This window comes from Chrysemys picta, chromosome 8 (genome assembly GCF_011386835.1).
Source record: "Chrysemys picta bellii isolate R12L10 chromosome 8, ASM1138683v2, whole genome shotgun sequence".
Taxonomy (NCBI): Eukaryota; Metazoa; Chordata; order Testudines; family Emydidae; genus Chrysemys; species Chrysemys picta.
Window position 1 is genome coordinate 2,869,073 of NC_088798.1, and position 20,614 is coordinate 2,889,686.

The 20,614-nt window shown below is 59.2% G+C and overlaps 1 protein-coding gene across 3 annotated transcripts in view; it reads left to right on the forward strand.

Moving 5' to 3' along the window:
* Positions 1 to 1,159: 1,159 nt before the first annotated feature.
* The window catches only part of BTBD19 (BTB domain containing 19), a 63,071-nt gene continuing 43,616 nt past the window's right edge, over positions 1,160 to 20,614 (forward strand). The window contains exons 1-3 of one of the 3 annotated variants that reach the window (XM_065555338.1): positions 1,160 to 1,815; positions 13,839 to 14,067; positions 20,493 to 20,546. In XM_065555338.1, the coding sequence (XP_065411410.1) occupies positions 1,727 to 1,815; positions 13,839 to 14,067; positions 20,493 to 20,546 (372 nt within the window). In that variant the 5' untranslated portion in view covers positions 1,160 to 1,726. The remainder of the gene's footprint in view (positions 1,816 to 13,838; positions 14,068 to 20,492; positions 20,547 to 20,614) is intronic. The other 2 variants (XM_065555337.1, XM_065555336.1) reach the window with 2 other exon arrangements.

Sequence of the window (20,614 nt, forward strand, 5' to 3'; positions counted from 1 at the left end):
GTCACACTCCGGGCACCGCTCGTTCCTGTGGGCACGTGTCTGAGGGCGGGTGGCAGGGGCAGGGAGGTTCACAGCTCATTGAGGCCCCAGCCAGCACCTCCCAGCCGTTCCCACTCCCCATCAGCATTGGCACTGTGCCACCTGGGTCGGTCATGTCTCCTGCAAAGGAGCGTTGCACCTGGGAGCCACTGGTGTGCTAGCGGCAGCCCAGGGCCTCTGCCAGGGTGCCGGGCATTTGCTGAAAGGGAGGGGGGAACAGGTGTGATCCTGATCGGACGCCACATGGGAAGGCTGGCGAGGACGAGGGGTGGCTGCAATGCTCCTTTGCCGCGCCAGCCACCACCGGGACTCACCGCTGACGCGCCGAAGCGGCATCAGGAGACGGGGAGCCGCATTGCTACAGGGGGTGGCCACAGCCCTCGGAGTGGTGCGAGGAAGTGCCCGGCAGGGTGGCCCCGTTTCCAGGGTCGGGCGTGCGTGAACGTGGGCTTGGGTGCAGGACGGCAGCTGGGGTGCCTTTTGCACTAGCAGTAGCCGCAGCGACTCGAGGCCGGGCGTCGCAAGGCCGCTGTCTCTGCCACGCGGGCCCTGGCTCCTTGCAGCTCATCCGCGAGATGGCACAAAGAGACCCTTCGTCCAAGCAGCGGCGCCCCCGCCCTCCCTCCATCGTCCGGCCGCAAGGGGACCGGCAAAGGTCAGCGGCTGCCTCAGTACCAGCTTCTCGGGGACAAAACCCAGGCAGGGGAGGCTGGAGACAGATCTTTAGTGTTGAGTGTGGGCCCCTCTGCTGTGGGCCCCTCTACTGTGGGCTATCGCTAGCCAATAGGGGCACAGGGCTGGTGTGTGTAGACTTCCTCTGGGCTTTCAAGGACACCCATGGGATGAGAACACCCCACCTCCTCCTGCAAGCACTGGGATCTCCCCTGGAGGCCTGGCCCCGCTCCGAGCACTGGCCCAGACAGCGCCATAGCAAAGGTGCGTGCCCACACGCCCACGCATGCATTTGGGACCCCAGCTGCGACTTTGCCCTACGTTTGGGAACTAAGAGCCTGCGGGGGCCCCGGAAGTGGCAGCAGCTCTCCAGCCGGCCTGAACGACGGGTGGGGCTGGGGGGGGCCGGAAAGGGCTCAGCCGCGGGGATCCGTTTGCTTTCTCTCAGGGACGGAGCTCAGCGCAATAGTGTCGCCCCAGGAGCTGGCCGCGGCCCGAGGCTGAGCCACTGCTGAGCTCAGAGACCGTGGCTGGCTCTGGCTGGCTCTGGAAAGGAGATGCTGGGGGGGAGGGGGGAGATTTTCCAGCTGCTTTCCGGTGCAGAACTCCTGTCCTGCCACTCCCGCTCCCCTCTGGTTTGCTGCCTTTCCTCGGCCTGGCCCCCGGGCCGGCTGGCTGCCTCGCTCGAGACTCTGACCCTGCTCCTCTCGGTTCAGGCTCACGGGTTTCCCACACACCCCGTCGGCAGCCGCTGGATTTCTGGAGCTGGGCAGCTGCCGGTTTCCTTAGTGATGAGCTCTGTTGCTTGCAGCAGGGGCCTCCTCCCCGTGGCCTAAGCCTGCCTCCCCATCTCTGGCCCTGCTCCCTCCCGTTCCCGCCAGCTCTCTGCAAGGCGCTGAGCAAGATAGTGACCCGCAGGCCGGGGGAGGCCTGGCTGAGGCTGAACTTGGCTGGCTCTCTCTGCCACACGCTCAGGCCAGCTCCCTCCCGCCTGCCTCGGTCGCCACCCCAGGCCATGGCCTACGCCGGCTCCGCCGTCCTGGAGGGGGACGCGGCTGCCTTCGCCGCAGCCGTCAGGAGCCTCATCAACAACCCGCAGTTCAGGTGAGCTGGGCCCGGGGAGCGGCTGGGCTAGGCCGGGGATATGCCTGGGCACGGAGGCTACGGCTGGTACTGAGGGTGGGCACTTAACTGTCCCTGAAATCCGCCCTATGGAAACTCAGCCACCCTCCCTCTGCGCCCACTGCCAGAGTGTGTGCGGGCACAGCCCTCTGCCCGGCCCCACTGTACCCAGCATCATTCCTGACGGCCTCTATGCTGTGGGCTACTCCCTTTACTTCCGGTCCTAAACCTTTGTGCAGCGTTGCTGTGGGCCGTGAAGCAGTTGCCGCGTCTCATCCCAGAGATGGCTGCATTCCTGTGCTGGACAAAGTGCTCTGTGTGGGGCGGTTGAGAATTTCAGAGCAGCCTAGAGGGTTTAGACAAGTATCTAAACATGTGTTGAGGTCCCCTACACTGCTTTGAAAATCTCAGTCTCTGTCCATGTAAGTTTGCAAAGCTCGCTGGGCTCCGTCAGAATGAACGGTGCTCTGTGAATGCAATGCAGAAGATGTTTGACTTGGTTACCACGCGGTGGCCGAGGACCCTCAGCTTTATGCTTAAAGCGAGCGTTGTCAGATGTAACCTAGCGCTCTCACGAATAGCTGGCCCCGCCGTTGCCGACAGCAAACCCACGGGATAGGGTAGCTGTAGTTAAATTGGCCCCCACGCTAAGAATATTATGCAAGCTTTTGCAATTTCAATTTACTTCTTGAGAACCATTTGATAAGCCCGTGTGCGGAACCGGCTGGCACCTGAGGGCTGATTTCGCCAACCTAGGGACAACCCTGCGCTCTGATGCAAGCAAGTCACCCACTGAAATCCATTCGAGGGGGCGGGGATGGGGCCGTGGGGATGGGTCTGTGAGCTGAGCCATCGACAGTTCTTTATTCTGGGGGGAGCATGCGGGGCCCATCTGAGCACTGAAACCGAGGGGAGGGTGGAAGTCCCTGTGGGAGGCAACGCAGGATCTGATACTGAACTCATAAACGCACCAGACCCCAGACTTCCACCCTCCAGGCTCCCCTGCGGAGGGGCCACAGTCTTGGAGCCGCTTCGCCCAGTCTGACGAGTCACATTGTTCTCCTTGGATCTGAGAGCCGATACCATCACCTCCATTTTGTTGGAGAGAACGTCATCCGGATGAACCGAGCGGCTGCCTGCAGAGGAGACATCCCCCAGCGGCGTTGCTCCTGGCCGGCGAGCAGGCTGGAATGCAGCTACTGGCGCACAGCGCAGCCGCCCCGTGACTGTTTTAGGGCACTTGCTGTCTGCTAGCCGTGCTGGGGAGAGTTCAGAGAGGAACCAGGAGCCTGGGACGGCCGGTGAGAGACCCCGGCGTGAGGAAGGTGTGCGCTGCCACTGCTCTTTGGGTTCCCTTCCTGTGAAATGGAAACCGCCTGCTTGACGAGGGGGCTGAGGCCATGGCTAGCTGGTGAGCGCGGGAAGCCAGTCGCATGCCCTCGACTGTTGCTTTTGAGGAACTTAATGCCCCATGAACTCAGCCACGTCGCCTTGACTCGGGCCTGGTCTACACTAGACAATTAGGTCAGTTTAACTACGTCAGTTGGGGGAGGATGAAAAATCCACACCCCTGAGCAGCACCGTTAAGCCGACCTAAGTCCCCGTCTAGACAGCGCTGGGTTGACGGAAGAATCCTTCTGTTGACCTAGCTACCGCCTCTCGGTGAGGTGAAGGACCTCTGCTGGCGGGAGGGGCCAGGACGAGCTGGGATGAAGTGGGAACTTTCTTCATGTTTTGTATGAGTACTGTGTGTGCCTCAGTTTCCCCTATGTGTTGCACAAGTATCTAGCTGGTGGGACAGAGGTGCGTGATTGTTGCAGAAACCCTAGCAGGTAGCTGCCGACACCCAGACAATGGCCGGACACTCTGTATCCTGGCAACTGATGGCCGGGGCCCATCCTCTTCAAGGAGCCGGCCGAAGGAGTTGGAGAACAAAGAGAGACATGGAGGCCAGGTGACCAGTTTGCCTGGGAAAGAGACAAAGGATGGAGGAGGGGCAACTGGGCAACAAGCGAGTCGGTCTCCTGGACTGGGACTCGGGGGGAGAGCCGAGGGCTCTGGGTCCCCCCCAAGACAGACTTTGCTGAACCTTCCTGATTCCTGTCATAGCAAGACCTGTTCTACGCTGTGTTCCAGACAACTAATCAACCTTCTGTTTCACCCGCTGGCTGAGAGTCACTGCAGAGTTGGGGTGCAGAGCCCTCTGGGGGCGTGAAACAAGCCCCCATCGAAGATAGGATCAGCCGTGCACCCTGGTTCACACGCGCTGGTGACGCCATGCTGACTAACCCGGCTGCCTGGAGCCTGGCCAGCCACCCCCTCGTCGGCAGGCCTTGCCAGCCCCATACTGGGTCACTGCTCTGTCTGGGGTCCCTGGACCCCCTCTTCTGCCATGGGGCAGAGGCCAAGCATCAGTGTCTGTACTAGACCCCGGAGGCCCTGAGCGGAGCCAAACCCATAAATACAGTTGCATCCACTCACCATTGGATAGCTCACGCCTCGTCTCAACATCGGGCCAACTACGCCTGCCTCCTGGCCATTATCTAGTTGTGAAGGGTCGCGGGTGCGGCTGGCGCTGCCCTGGACATGCCGCTCCTGCCCCACAGGGTCCTTCCTCCCAGGCCAGCCGGCTCTGGGCAACAGATTGGTGAGGCATCAGGGGACTTGGACAGTCCCAGCATGGCAGGTACGATGCAGTAACCCGCCCCCCCGGGGCACCCAAGGAGGGCACCTCATTCCCCAAGTGCAGTTAGCCGGAGAACCGCTCCGCCCCAGCGCCGCTGCGGCTGCTTTGTTCAGCCACTAGAATCCCAGGGACTTGCTCCGATCCAGGGAAATCCAGGTGACGGGCGACTAACAAATCGGGCAGGTTTTCAGCGCTCGAAAGCTGAGCAGAGAAGGACCTGTCACAAGGCCCAGCGGGGCACTGGGCTGAGGGCAGAGCCGGCCCAGCGGGGCAGGAGCGACGTCTACGGCATGCCCCACACACGGCTCCGCCCCGCCCCGGACAGGACTGGCCGCGGACAAGCTAAGCAGCAGCCTTTGCTCCCGGTGGTGGGTTTCACCAGTTGGTGCAGCAACATGTCACCCAAATTGAAACCCAGGAGCAGCCGCTGTGTCACGTGAGCCCTGGTTCGTGCCAAAGGGCCTGACCCAAACCTTTCCATTGGCTTCGATCAGGCGCGACGGGGGTGCGGGCGAAGTCACCCCTCCCTGCGAGCTCTGCACAGCTGGGCGCCAGGCGCCAGTCCAGCCTCGCTAGGGGCGGGCCCAGAGAGCCTCCCAACACCCCAGCACAATTGGCCCATCACTGTCTCCCACGGTGGCAGCTGCGGTGGAGAAGCCCAAGAGCTGAACGGGGCAGCGCGAGGCGGGGCTGGCCACTGGCCCAGGCCCTGCCTGCGCTAGGGCTGGAGAAGAGCCTCTAGTCTCTAGAAGCGGAGCGGAGCCGGAGCCGGAGGTGTAGGAGGAAGCTGGAGCCGCGGGAAGGAGGATCTTTGTTGAGGCTGCTAAGGGAGAGCAGCGAGCAAGGCGTGCTGGGAAGAAGCATCGCCCTAGGCCCGTGCACCTAGCTCTGGCTCCGGTGCCCAGCGCTGCTGCTCGTGGAGGCCGTGTGGGGTGAGCAGAAGCAGGGTTTCCTCTCCAGCACCGTGCAGGGCTGCAGGCGACTGCCAAAAGCACAAAGACAAAACTGCTGAGCTGGTGGAAAAATGTGGTTAACAGATTTTCTAGCACCTCATCAGCACTTTCATCTGTGACCCAAGGGGCAGGATTCTGAGCGCTCGCTTCCCCCGGCTCCTAGTCCCGCTCGGACCGGGAAGCTCAGGCCTAAAGGCCGATGGCACGTAATGGAAGGAGGCAGCTGGAGCAGCCGTCAGCCGTGCAATGGCAAGGGACTGGCAGGTGATGTGGGACTGCCGGGCCGGTATCCTGGCTGGGGCCCAACCCAGTCATTACAAACGCAGCCGGCATTGTCTGGTGGCCCCATGTTCTCCACTGCCTGGCCTCAGCTGTTGTGCCATGTTGATGTGCACTGTTAAACAGCTGCTGCGTTTCACCCCAGAGGTGGCTACAGTTTCGGGGTCCATGACGTGAGGCTGGCTTGGGAAGCAGCTTGGGATGAAATGTAACAGGCAGTGATCCCTTCCCCTGCCTTTTGCCCTGTTCTGCAAGGCTCTGCCCTGAGCGGGGGCCGGGAGGTGCCCTTTTGATTCCCGGGGTTCTCTGTGCCGTGAGGGCCAGTTTGATGCTACAACGCGGGAGCGTCTTGTGTGGGGGGGAATGGGACGGCTCAGGGGCTGGGATACGGAGCTTGGCCCGTGTTGGTCACTCACTCAACTACTCTGCCAGGCAAGAGCCCTCCGAAGGCTGCTCTCCCCTTGCTAAGGATGGATTTACACAGTTCGCCCTAGATCCTCCAGGGTATTTAGGCTCCTAATGCTTGTTGATTTCTGGGCCTTCCTCCCTGGCGCAGGCTCATGAAATACCCCCCAGGGGCCTAGCTGGCTGCTGTCAGCCCGCGTTACCTTCTATGGCTGCAGTGCACGTGGTAGGGTGCAGGACAGCACCACTCGGCCCCGTGCATCGGGCACTTGAGAGACCTGGGCTTGATTCCCTGCTCTGCCACCGAGTCCCCGTGTGACCTTGGGAAAGTCCCTTAGTCTCTGTGGCTGGGTCCGAGGCAGGATGATGGGGGTTGTAATATTAAAGCTACGCGGAAGGTAGTAAGGTGCTCGGAGGTGCTGGGGCCGGATAAGGACACAGCTCAAGCCACTGGCTTGTCTCAGGTGGCCAAAGTTCCTCAAAGGATGGGGTTCCAACGTTCTTAACACCAGACCCGGGGGGGCCCGTTTCAATGAGTCAGGTGGCTTTTCCCAGATGCTTGGGGCAGCCTCGGGCTCCCACTGCCCGCCAGGAGAGGAACAGGCTGGGCTGAGTGAGACCGGTCCAGGGTTTGCAGTCTGCAGCGGGAGACAGGGACCGTGCTGCAGTGGCCTTTGCTGGGAGAGCCCAGACCACTTGGGCTGGAGCTGCCGGAGAGCGTTTGTGGAGAGGGTGGATGAGCCCCATTCCTGGGCTCATTTAGATCTGGGCTGGGTGATGCAATGGAGAGAATATCCCAGGCTCCGTAGAGGAATGCAGCACGCGCTGCCCCTTAGTGCTAACAGGGTGGTTTATTGTCTGAGCATCATCTCTGCATTCCCAGGGCTCCGGCCTGGGTCCCACAGGGTTGACTCAACCTTCCAGCCCAGGCACATTGAGTCCCCTGCCGCTCACCCCTGTGGCATTTTGGCTGAGTCCTTGAAGCTCTGTCTGCTCTACCCGGGTATTAAAGAGCCCACACTCCATCAGAGGGTAGCTTTGCCTTGCTGTTCTTGGCCAAAATGCCACGCTCACCACCCTTCCGCTGGCACACCGTGATCGGTGCTGGTGGTTGATGTCTTCCACACCAGAGGCAGCTGCATTTCATTATGGGTGTATAGATCCCGAAGTGCTTTGAGATGGAGATTCCTCGGGGAATGGCAGGTGTGCCTGTGATACGCTGGCAGAGAGAGGGCCCCAGCGATAACGCTTGGCGATGGCAAAAGTCACTAAACACAGAACAGGCTCAACCTAAAAGCCAGGTCAGTAGACTCACCAGCCCCTTCAGGCCACAGCCTACACAGGCAGCCTATTGCCACGTCCCAAGTGCCTGGCGCTTGGGAGATTTGGGTCCTGGGCTTGGCTCCACCACAGACTAGGCCCAGACTTTAGGCCCCTCACTTCCATGTAAATCCTCAGGCCCCTTGAGGCGCTGCCCCTCTATTCCTTCCCTTCCAAGTGGGGACCATCAGAATCCTGCCTTAGCTCACAGAGATGCGGGTGGATTGGCCCGTTGCCTGGGGGCGAAACGCCCAGATGCCATGGTGAGGTGGGCCCGGGCGATCCTCGGGTGATAGAATTGGCTCGTCCTGTGCGTTGTGAGCAGCGGCAGCCCCCAACCAGGCCGGCCCCGCTGTGCCCCCAGGCGGGTGTTGGCAGAGCACCCACATGCTGGCGTCCGGGGAGGTTGGAGGCGTTTACCCGCCGTGGAATTATTTGTCAGCATTTCTGGTTCTAGCCCAGCTGCCTGACTCAAGGGTCATGAGTCAAAGGAGTTAAAAAGCAGATTTCTGGTTCTCAGCAGCCGGACTTTCCATTCCCTGCTGCATGGAGTGAAAACCCCTCCGTGCAGGCGATGGGCCCACGGCACTTTCCTTTTCAGTTCTGACTCCACACTGGTGTGCAGCCCGTAGTTTTATGAATCTTCCAGAGGAAGTGGTTTACCTGCCCTACATGGAGTTTTGAACCAAACAAACAAACAATAGCAGCCATGCAAACAATGAGAACCCTCAGCACTTCCCAACCCGCTGCACAAAGCCTGGGGGGGTACGCAAGGGGAATCTCCATTAGCTGCTAGCAGTACAGGGCCCGTGACACTTGGTTGGGCAGTTGAGTCCAGCCAGTAGAAGGCAACGTGTGTGTGTATGCAAGGACATACCCGCCCAGTGGGATGTAACCCCACCCCCATGGTGGGATTGGTATTTGTGGGTGGGAGGCGAGGTGGAGGGGTGAAGGCTGCATGTCCTGGCCTCCTGCTGGAGTCGATTTGCTCAGTCACTTGCAGGGAGGCAGCACATGGATGGCTCTGCATGGAGGATGGGGTGTAGGGGGTACATTGCATGGTGGGCAGGGATCCTGTCACTGGGAGATGGGGGCATCTGCATGGGGGGTTGGGGGTACTCTGCATGGGGGAAGGGGGTACTCTGCATGGGGTATTAGGGAGTACTCTGCCTAGGGGATGGGGGAGTCGGGGTACTCTGCATGGGGTATTAGGGAGTCAGGATACTCTGCATGGGGGAAGGGGGTTCTCTGTGTGAGAGTAGGGGGTACTCTGCATGGGGGAAGTGGGTACTCTGTATGAGAGTAGGGGGTACTCTGCATGGGGGAAGGGGGTACTCTGTGTGAGAGTAGGGGGTACTCTGCATGGGGGAAGGGGGTACTCTGTGTGAGAGTAGGGGGTACTCTGCATGGGGGAAGGGGGTACTCTGTATGAGAGTAGGGGGTACTCTGCATGGGGGAAGGGGGTACTCTGTGTGAGAGTAGGGGGTGCTCTGCATGGGGGAAGTGGGTACTCTGTGTGAGAGTAGGGGGTGCTCTGCATGGGGGAAGGGGGTACTCTGTGTGAGAGTAGGGGGTACTCTGCATGGGGGATGTGTTACCTGCTGTGACAGTGCTGCCCATGGGAGCCAGCTGAAGTCACTCAATCAGGGTGAACTGCAAACCAAACGGGGCAGACAAACCCCGAACGCTGGTGGTTATTCCAATACTTAGATTTACCAACCAGCCCAAAACAGCTTCTGTAAAACCTCACTGGTTACTCAGCAGTTCCCTTAACGTGCCCAGCGTCCGGCCTCCGTCCAGACACACCTGTCAGGTATGATGATGATTACTGAAAATCTTATCTCATCATATAAAAGAAAAGGTTCTTCCGACCCCAAAGGATCAGCCACACGCCCAGGTTCAATTATAACTTAGATCTGACCCAAAATACACGCTATAGTCAATTCTTATTAACTAAGCTACAATTTATTTAAAAAGAAAAGAGAGAGAGAGTTGGTTAAAAGATCAATATACAGACAGACTTGAATTCAATTCTTGAGGTTCAGATGCATAGCAGAGGTGATTTTGTAGTTACCAAAAGTCCTTTTAGAAATAGTCCATAGGTTATAGTCCAATGTCCATATTCAGGGTGACTCCAGTCAGTGACGGGGGGGATCTCAATCCTTGTGGCTTAAGGTTTCCCCCTCTTGAAACCCAAAGCGGATCTGAGATAAAGGCAGATTGTGTCCCAAGGTTCTTATACATTTCCAGCAGCCTTTCGGCCTGAGAAAACAATAGGCTTAACTCTCCTTCCAAACATCCTGGCAATTAGCACAGGGTAATTTATCCATTAAACAGTTCAGATACAGGTTACCACAACCTTCAAAGAGACATAGAGACAATAATACTATTTCCCTCAAGTATCATCATAAATGTTAACATTCCTTTTTTGATCTTTAAATTGAAGTTATAGCAATAGACAAGACTTGTTTGCTGACATCACAAGACCCGAGCAAACATCTACCATTGAGCTCTCTAACAATGCAGACTTGCATTTCAAAGCTCTGTGCATTTACATATCTTCCTAACCAGTGTCTACAGTTCACCCATGGGTCAGGGCAGTCTGAATTAATTAACTCTTTCTGGCCCTGTCATCTTTCAATGAAATATTATTTTACACTCATAACGTCACGCCTGCACACATTAGGGCACCCCACCTTTTCCCAAGCCGTAGGGCTCCGGGTGTTTACTACTTCTGCAGGTGTGCAGGACCTTTTACCGGTGAAAGAGCCTTCCACAGTGATACCCCGATCCTCTCGTTATTAACAGTCACCACGCAGAATGCCCACTAAGCACACAGTGCCAGGCTCACCAACCCAGCTCCCGCAGGCGGACTTTCCCCGTCGGCCGGGCCAGGCCGGTCTCGGCTGGGCCCTAGTTGCTGCACGTCACGCTACAGAGGCTTCGTAACAGCTCTGATCTGAGGTTGAGTCTTGGGGGTAAGATCTTCTTCCTCCAGCACTTTCCTTCTTCTTCTTCTTCTCTTCCCAGCTGGTCTCCTTCTTGGACCCCAGTTTATAGAGTGAAACTCGAGTCCTGCTTAGCTAGACCTTAACCAACCATTGTACTGAAATCTGTCTAACCAATCCTAACCTACTGTAACATAATGCTCTGCCCCATATATCCCACTCCCCTAATGAACTGACCCCTAGCCAAATTAATGGTACAGCAGACAGACAATGAAAGAACCAGACAGGTAAACAATAGGGAAGTGGGGACCATAATGAAAGGAACGAGGATTTCACAACCACAACCATTGATCAGTGAGCTCTTGCTGGCAGGCTGCTGTCAAACTCCGTTTTCTTTAACCCTTTAAGATGTGTTTCTGTCTCTGGTGCTAGTGGGGCCATTAGGACGGACGGGGTGTCCTTCTTCCCAGCCGGATCGGACAGTCACGTAGATGGAATGTGAGGATGTGTCTTCCTGCTTCTCCGCTCAGGGCTGCTGCTCCGCTGCTCCAAGGCCTGATCCGTACACATTGGGGATTAGGGGTACTCTGTATGGGGGATGGGGTACTCTGTATGAGAGATGGGGGTCGGGGATACTCTGCATGGGGGTTGGGGGTACTCTGTATGGGGGTTGGAGTACTCTGCATGGGGGATGGGTGTCGGGGGTACTCTGTATGGGGGTTGGAGTACTCTGCATGGGGGATGGGGGGCAGGGGTACTCTGTATGGGGGTCGGGGGTACTCTGTATGGGGGTCAGGGGTACTCTGTATGAGAGATGGGGGTCGGAGGCACTCTGCATGGGGATCAGGGGTACTCTGCATGGGGAATGGGGGTCAGGGTACTCTGCATGGGGGATGGGGGTACTCTGGATGGGGGTCAGGGGTACTCTGTATGGGGGGCAGGGATACTCGGTATGGGGGATGGGGGATGGGGGTACTCGGTATGGGGGATGGCGGTAGGGGCACTCTGCATGGGGGATGGGGGTACTCGGTATGGGGGATGGCGGTAGGGGCACTCTGCATGGGGAATGGGGGTACTCGGTATGGGGGATGGCGGTAGGGGCACTCTGTATGGGGGATGGGGGTACTCGGTATGGGGGATGGCGGTAGGGGCACTCTGCATGGGGGATGGGGGTACTCGGTATGGGGGATGGCGGTAGGGGCACTCTGTATGGGGGATGGGGGTACTCGGTATGGGGGATGGCGGTAGGGGCACTCTGTATGGGGGATGGGGGTACTCGGTATGGGGGATGGCGGTAGGGGCACTCTGCATGGGGGATGGGGGTACTCGGTATGGGGGATGGCGGTAGGGGCACTCTGCATGGGGGATGGGGGTACTCTGCATGGGGGATGGGGGTACGGGCACTCTGCATGGGGGATGGGGGTACTCGGTATGGGGGATGGCGGTAGGGGCACTCTGCATGGGGGATGGGGGTACTCTGCATGGGGGATGGGGGTACGGGCACTCTGCATGGGGGGATGGGGGTACTCTGTGTGACTCAGTAGGGAGCAGGGCGGATTGATCTGGGAATGTCGGTTAGTTTTACTGGGACTGTCTGCATTGGGGATGGGAGAGCAGGGGATGACTTTACCTGAGAGTTACCTGAGCTTGTAACCTGAGCCAGGAGGGGGGAGGTGCCAGGTGACTGGACAAAGGGAGGGGAGGAGCTGGGAGAAGGGGGTCAGAGATGGCTAGAGGGGGGTTGTTTTTCAGTTTGGGCAGGGAATCCCATAGCTGGGGTCTAAGCTCAGAAGGACCTGGCTGAGGGGTCCTGTTGTACCTACAGGCTCTGTTTCAGACTGTGTTCCTGTTATCCAATAAACCTTCTGTGTTACTGGCTGGCTGAGAGTCACGGTGAATTGCAGGAAGAGGGGTACAGGGCCCTGACTTCCCCCCACTTTGTGACACTCTGTATGAGAGGGGGTCGGGGGTACTCTGTATGGGAGTTGGGGGTATTCTGCATGGCGGATGGGGGTCAGGGTACTCTGTATGGAGGTCGGGGTACTCTGTATGGGGGATGGGGTACTCTGTATGGGGGTCGGGGGTACTCTGTATTAGAGATGGGGGTCGGGGGCACTCTGCATGGGGGATGGGGTACTCTGTATGGGGGTCGGGGTACTCTATATGGGGGTCGGGGGTCAGGGGTACTCTGTATGGCGGTCAGGGCTACTCTGTATGAGAGATGGGGGTCGGGGGTACTTTGTATGGGAGTTGGGGGTATTCTGCATGGGGGATGGGGGTCAGGGTACTCTGTATGGGGGCCAGGGGTACTCTGTATGAGAGATGGGGGTTGGGAGTACTTTGTATGGGAGTTGAGGGTATTCTGCATGGGGGATGGGGGTCAGGGGTACTCTGTATGGGGGTCAGGGGTACTCTGTATGAGAGATGGGGGTCGGGGGCATTCTGCATGGGGGTCAGGGGTACTCTGTATGGTGGTTGGGGTACTTTGTATGGGGGATGGGGGTCGGGGGTACTCTGTATGGGGGTCCAGGGGTACTCTGTATGAGAGATGGGGGTCGGAAGCACTCTGCATGGGGGTCAGGGGTACTCTGCATGGGGACTGGTGTACTCTGTATGGGGGTCAGGGGTACGCTGTATGGGGGATGGGGGTACTCTGTATGGGGGTCGGGGGTTCTCTGCTTGGGGGACGGGGGTTGGGGTACTCTGTATGGGGTCAGGGGTACTCTGCATGGGGGACGGGGGTTGGGGTACTCTGTATGGGGGTCAGGGTACTCTGTATGGGGGTCAGGGGTACTCTGTATGAGAGATGGGGGTCGGGGGTTCTCTGCTTGGGGGACGGGGGTTAGGGTACTCTGTATGGGGGGCAGGGGTACTCTGTATGGGGGTCGGGGGTACTCTGTATGGGGGTCAGGGGTACTCTGTATGAGAGATGGGGGTCGGAAGCACTCTGCATGGGGATCAGGGGTACTCTGCATGGGGACTGGTGTACTCTGTATGGGGGTCAGGGGTACGCTGTATGGAGGATGGGGGTACTCTGTATGGGGGGGCAGGGGTACTCTGTATGAGAGATGGGGGTCGGGGGCACTCTGTATGGGGGTCGGGGGTACGCTGTATGGGGGACGGGGGTTGGGGTACTCTGTATGGGAGGCAGGGGTACTCTGTATGAGAGATGGGGGTCGGGGGCACTCTGTATGGGGGTCGGGGGTACGCTGTATGGGGGACGGGGGTTGGGGTACTCTGTATGGGGGGCAGGGGTACTCTGTATGGGGGTCGGGGGTACTCTGCATGGGGGACGGGGGTTGGGGTACTCTGTATGGGGGTCGGGGGTACTCTGCATGGGGCACTCAGTCAGCGGCCGCCCTGTTACAATCCCCGCTCCTCATGGCGTGGCTCGGCCTGTCTCTGTCTCCACAGCGATGTGACGTTCGTGGTGGGCAGGGAGAGGCAGGAGGTGTTCGCCCATCGCTGCATCCTCGCTTGCCGCTGCCAGGCCTTCCAGGGGATGTTCAGCCAGCCCCAGCCTGATGCCCAGGAGCCGTGGGCCCCCCAGGCCCCATTGGTCCTCAGCCACGTGCAGCCCGAGGTCTTCCTGGCCGTTCTCGAGTTCCTGTACACCAACAGCGTGACCCTCAACAGCTTCATGGTGAGTGCTGCGTGCTGCCCCGGGGCCGGGCGCTGTGGGAAGGGCAGGGGTAGGTCAGACGCAATGACAATGGACCCCAAACCGGGCTGCAGGGAGGGCATGGCAGGATAATATATGGGGATGGCGCATGTCCCATCCCTCTCTAGCAGCTGGGCCACAGAGAGGATTACAGCCTACTACTGCTGCCCCCTAAGGGATCTAGTCCTTTAGCTCAAGTGGTAGAGGGCTGTGCCCAGTCCCGGGTTCAAGCCCAGCCTGTGCAGGGGAAGGTACATGTGCTGTGACTTGTAGAGTGTAGTTAGACTCTGCAGTGCTGGATCCAGACAGCGCCACCACCCGATTGGGGCTGCATCTGCCCCGCTCAGCTCCCCCAGCCTTGCCTGGCTGAGGGGAGAGGGGGCAGTCCCTGGCCCAGGCATGGTTAGCTTGGGGGCTGCAGGAAAAGGCCGGCGGGGGGTGGAGTGCTGGCTTGTCCCAGCCCCCGCTCTGCCAGCTTTGTAATCCTCGATACCCCTCAGAACGGGGTCTGTGGCGCCTACCACGGGGTCAAGGGGAAAGGGTGGGGGTGCCAGCGGGAGGGGGATGGAATTGGAGGCTGCTTGCTCCAGGCTATTTTTAGAGCAGTGTCCCTTCCCCCGCCCCCTCCCCTCCCTTTCCCCGCCCCCCCCTTTCACACACCCCATGCAGCACCGGAACAGGGTGCGAATTACCTGGCTCAGAGAACTCAGATAAACGCAGCCCAAGGAAACGGGAACCACCCCGGGAAAACCCTGCCAGCCAGGGGCATCCCGGCCATTGCCCTGCCCAGGGGTGGAATCACCCGGGGAATTCAGCCCATTCTCTCCCACGCTCCTGGCTCAGACACCCCCCACCTCCTAGCCCCACGCACTGACCTGCTGAGCCTTGGCTGGGGGAATCCAAACCCCCCGGCAGCCGTGGAGAGGCCCAGGAGCGCAGGTCAGCCCCGGCGATCACCTTATGTTCCTGCCGTGAAATGGATTTTAACCTCCCCGCCAGCCCCAAACCGAGAGCCCACGGTGCAGAGGAAGGGCCCCAGAACTCAGCAGGGAGCGTGGGCACAGCCAGGCCTTTCCCCAGCCCCCAGCAGCCCTGCAAGGTGGATCCTGGGCTATGGAAGAATCAGGCTTCTCCAGAGGTCCCTGTCCCTTGCCCCAGTCCCGCGGCAGAGCATGTGGCAAGTCCAAAGCCAGCTGGAGGGAGAGGAAGCGCCCCTCCCTCGGCCATTCGCACGGCCATTCGCACGGTCATTGCACGGCCATCCTCATGTCGTCCCATCCCCCCCCACCCGGTCCCTCCTGCTGCCCCTGGATCTAGGCAGCTGCAGGGCGGGCGGGGCGGCCTGGCAGAGGCCCCAGCAGAGCATCATGGTCCCCCTCTGCTGATGCAGCAGCGGCGCTGGGGAGTTCGGGGGAGTCCCCTCTTAGCCACAGGGCAGAGGTGGTGACGCAGGGGCTGGAGGCTGTTGCAGCCCAGAGCCGGGTGTGACATCCCCAGGGTCCAAGCCAGACTAGTGAGGAGCTGTGTTCCCCTGCCCTTGAACCGGGGTGCCTTTACACGGCCGTGCTGCTGTCGCCTCCAGTGCTAGCCTGCTCGCAAACAGCCGCCCACAGCCCCGTCGGGGTGTGAACTGCAGCTGGACACCCACACGCCCTCTGTGACGAACTGGGACTGTTCTTAATGTGGGCTTTGAATGCTGAGTGGGGAGTGTCTGTGCCTGCAAGACCTGTCTTGGGCTGTGTTCCTGTTGTCTAAATAAACCTTCTGCTTTACTGGCTGGCTGAGAGTCATGGTGAATCGCAGGAAGCCGGGGGTACAGGGCCCTGAGTCCCCCACACTCCATGACACCCTTGGTCTGGGAGTTCCCCCCAGAACCACACATCCTGCACGGGTCAGCCCGCCCCAGCCAATACCAATTCACAATGGTCAGTGAGCTCAGCGAGGGACATAAAGCACAGACTCGGTTCCCTCCGATGGACTTTCCCAAACCCCTCCACACTGGATGAGCTCAAACGAGCTGATTAACTCCGAAGAGGGAGATTTTACATGAATACACAGCACGAGGCACCACAGTCAGAAGTGGCTGCAAGAGTGAGACCGATACAACGCAGCTCACACCTGACGCCCCGACCCCGGTTACAGCTCTCTCGCCCCACCCCTCAGCCGCTTTCCATCCGGGTCCCTGCCCCAGCCCAGCGCTGCTGCTTCTGTTCTTCAGGTGTCTGCACTGCCAGAGGCAGAGAGAATGGCAGGGAAACTTTGGGGCGTCTGCCCCCCGTTTTATAGTCCCCCCTCCCCCAGCTTTGAGAAGCGGCTCCAGCTGGGAGCGGGGCAACGGGCAGGCTGCGGGGCTGGGCACCCCAGGCTGTTTCTTTGCCAGGATGGAGATATTTTGCCCTGCCAATGAATGGGCACTTAGCAGGCGATGGCCCGTGTGACCTTGTCCACGCCTGGCCGAGGCGCCAGCTTACCCTCTGTCTGAAGAACGGGTCTGGCCGATCCCCAGGCTCGGAACATCAATGGCTATTAGCCAGGATGGGCAGGGATGGTGTCCCTAGCCTCTGTTTGCCAGAAGCTGGGAATGGGCGACGGGATGGATCACTTGATGATTCCCTGTTCTGTTCATTCCCTCTGGGGCACCTGGCCTTGGCCACTGTCGGCAGACAGGAGACTGGGGTACATGGACCTTTGGTCTGACCCAGTACGGCCGTTCTTATGTTCTTAACAGGTGGAGTAGCTCCAAGCTTATACATTCACACACAAGGTTGCCAGGTATTTTACCAGGACTGTAATGACCAGCAAATAGGAGTTTTATACTTTGTCCAAGGGGTGATGCCAGGGGTCAGGACTGTCACAAGGGGTCTGCTTGAAAGGCCAGGCTGTGTTCCCTTCCCTGCCGGGGGCTGGGCTCAAGGGTTGCTTCCCAGGGCGGCCTCCTCACGGCCCTCACTGCAGACAGCCAGTCGCGCTGAGCTGCCCTCTCGCCCCTCCGAGGCCCGCGTGGCCTGGGGAAGACGGAGGAGAGACCTGGCCACACAGGCTGTCGTGGGACAGAAACTGTCTCTCTCTGCCCAGCTGGAGGCCAGTGCCCGTGGCTGTGTGGGCAAATGCCTGATCCTGTTCAGAACAGTCCAGTGTATGGGGGGCACTGAGCTGGGTTCTCACCCTGGCTCTGCCACTGACCAGTTGAGTCTATTCCCCTCCTGCCTTGTGCTCTCTACTCTCATAGACTCATAGACTTTAAGGTCAGAAGGAACCATTATGATCATCTAGTCTGACCTCCTGCACAACGCAGGCCACAGAATCTCACCCACCCACTCCTGTAACAAACCCCTGACCTATGTCTGAGCTATTGAAGTCCTCAAATCATGGTTTAAAGGTCTCACTGGGGCGGGGAGCGTCTCCCTCTCAGGATCTGTGCAGCACCCAGCCGGGGAAGGGGGACATCCCTGGGTGGAAAGAGGCACTTGCCTTTCATGCCCAAGATGCTCTGGAATTACTCCAGTCGAGGGAGCCTGGACCAGCCTTTAGTGCTGTCACCTGGCTGTGTTCTCTGGGCCCCGCAGCTCTGAGGTCAGTGGATGGGGACGTGTGAAATGCTCCTCTCGAATGCATGGACCTAGGGTGACCAGATAGCAAGTGGGAAAAATCGGGACAGGGGGTGGGTGGTAATAGGATCCTATATAAGAAAAAGACCCAAAAATCAGGACTGTCCCTATAAAATCGGGACATCTAGTCACCCTAGATGGACCAGCTGTAGTGGGCCTGGCTGCTGGGTTGGCTACGCTGCGTGGAAACCCAGCTGGCGTTCTAATGCGAATGGTATTTGAGGTTTCCTCTGAGGCAATCAAAAGCCAAACAGTGGGCAAACGTGACCTGGTGAAGCCTCTCAGCACACCTGTGAGGCAGTGGGGAAACTGAGGCACAGAGAGGTTTGAGCTAGAAATCGCACCGAAGAGCCCCAACTTGCATCCCCTGCTCTAGCCAGCAGGCCCCAATGCCAACTGCCAGTCTGCAGCCTTCTGGGCTAGGAGCACTCCTTGCTGGGGTCATGTTATCCTGCAGTGATCCCGGCAGGGAGACGGTGGTTCCCAGCCTGGGGTCTGCAGGACACTCGCTGGTGGCTGCAGAGAGCTGGCTGATCACATGGGGCTGGGTCTTTCTCCTGGCTTCCAGCTGTTACTCACACTTGCTGCAGAACTAAAAATATGCCCACTCCTTTACCTTCCCCCAGAAACAGCTGCTGTAGTAGCCCCTGTGACTGGGAGGGCGAGTGGCAGAGGAAGGGACAATCTCTCTGTTAGGGTTTGGTTCATTAATTAACCAGGAAAAGAGCAATAGTAAAACTAATGGCAAGGATCACTGCGTTCAAAGGAGCCATCTGGCATGTGCATTTGCAGTTAACTTTAACTGGGGTGTAGCCCTTGCTCCAAGAAAGCCCTGGCTGGTTCTTGGATGCACCCGGGCTTGTTATGAGAGGCCCAGGGTTAGGGACCCTGTCTAAGCTGGGGATCTCCGGCCAAGGGAAGAAATTATATCCGTGCATCCATCACTGCAGCTGTCGGTATCCGCTGGCTGGGTGAAATACCATTGCCAGGAGCAAAAGCAAAATGCTCAACATTCAGTGACATTGGTAAGATCCTAGGCACGAGGGATGGTTTGGTCTAGTACGTCCCAGCTAGTCCACCTCGTGCACTGTCCCGCCCAGTGCCTGGTCCGGCCCAGCCTGCTGCCCCGCCACGAGTTGCGTCGTGGTCTGGGGACCCAGCATCCTCACTCTGGTGCCGCATCGCACCATAAAGACACAGATGTCCAGCACTTCTCTGGCATGCTCAGAAGAAGGTGGCAGCCCAGCTCCAGGCAGCAGTGAGGAAATAACCCCACGGGGAGAGCGAACAGGAGGCTGGGGGTGTCACCCAGGAGGGGATGTCTCACCTCCTCTCTGACCCATTGTCCCTGCTACATAGGTCCCTCCCTTTGCACTTTTCAGGCTGGAGGGGATGGCGGGAAATTGCAAACCAGCCGGAGGCTGGATAACAGCCCTGCCGGGCTCATGGGTTCCCAGCGGCCTGCCCCTTTCAGCCACTGTCTCCATAGCTCCTCTCCTCAACTTCCACCCCTTGTGCTGACCCCAGCTCTGAGCAGACCTCTCCTGACCCGTGCCTGGCATGCGTGTCCGGTGGGTCGCTAGGCCGCAGGAGTTGTGCACATCAAGCCAATGACACAGGCTCCCGGCGTTACCCGCTGTGGCCAGCAATTCTGGGAGAGGGTGAGGCTGGGTTGCGTCCTGCTGCTGGGAAGTTAAGAATCAGGCTTTTCCAGTTTTCCTGGCGTTCCTGGGACTTGTTGAGGCAACGCAATGGCTTTCCCTCGGAGCACCTCTGACTCCGGCCCAGCTCCCTCCCCGTTCCCATGTGGCTGCTCACTCCTGGAGCTGCGGGCTGGGGACTGTCAGGCTAGCAACGCCCAGTGATGCGGGGAGGATGGGCTGGGATCCATCCACCCTGGGTGGCCAGGTCCCCTTTGCTCTAGGCTGAGGGGAGAGCAGCCGTCCTGCCTTGTGCGAATGGTAGCGTGGAGACTAAACTGGGCCTAGGGTGACCAGACAGCAAGTGTGAAAAATCAGGACGGGGGTGGGGGGTAATAGGAGCCTATATAAAAAAAACCTCCAAATATCAGGACTGTCCCTATACAACTGGGACATCTGGTCACCCTAACTGGGCCCTCACAGCTGGGTCACATGGACGGGGAGTTGTGCAAGGAGAGCACGAGCTGGTTCTGGGGCTGAGCAGAGGCCTCCCCTCTCCAGGCCGACCCAGGAGAGCCTGAGGGTCAGATCTGTGCCGCCTGGCGCTTGGCAGCAGTTCTGCCAGCTGTGAGCGGGCACAGAGCCCCGAGCGTTGCTCGGATCCCGGGCTAGCGCCGCCCCCGGGCAAGGGGAGAATGTCTGTGCCGTCTGCTGCCCACAGCTTTGTGAAATGCCGAAGGGTCAGAATGGGCCCTGGTGCTTTGCCGCCTTGGCGGCTGACGTCTGCGGTGGCTAGGCCACGTGCCTGCTTGGAGGAGGGCGTCGGGGGAGAGCCTACGGACGTGTGCGTCTCCTGGCACTTGTCAACACCTCAGCTCCCATGAGCAGGCCAGACTGCTTCCAGCAGGTGCCAGCTTCCTTTGTAACGTTTCCAAAGCCCCCTGGGTCTCTTTTCAAACACGTTTATCAGGTGGGGGCCCCCTGCTGGAGCCCCCAAGACACTCTGTCCCCCCAACCAGGGCCATGCATGGGGGGTGGAGGTGCGACCAGCTGAGAGCGGCTGCAGGGGACAGATGCAGAGAACAGACCCGAGGGCCTCGGCCCCACCAGCCTGGCACCTGCGCATTCTTGCTCACCGGTGTGTTTCTTCGCTCCGCAGGCCCTGGAGGTGCTCACCTCGGCTGTGGAGTACGGGCTGGACGACCTGAGGAAGGTAAGGCCCTCGCCTCGCCGCCTGAGCTGCCTCTTGTTAAATACACGGGTGCTGGGGGGACAGGACGG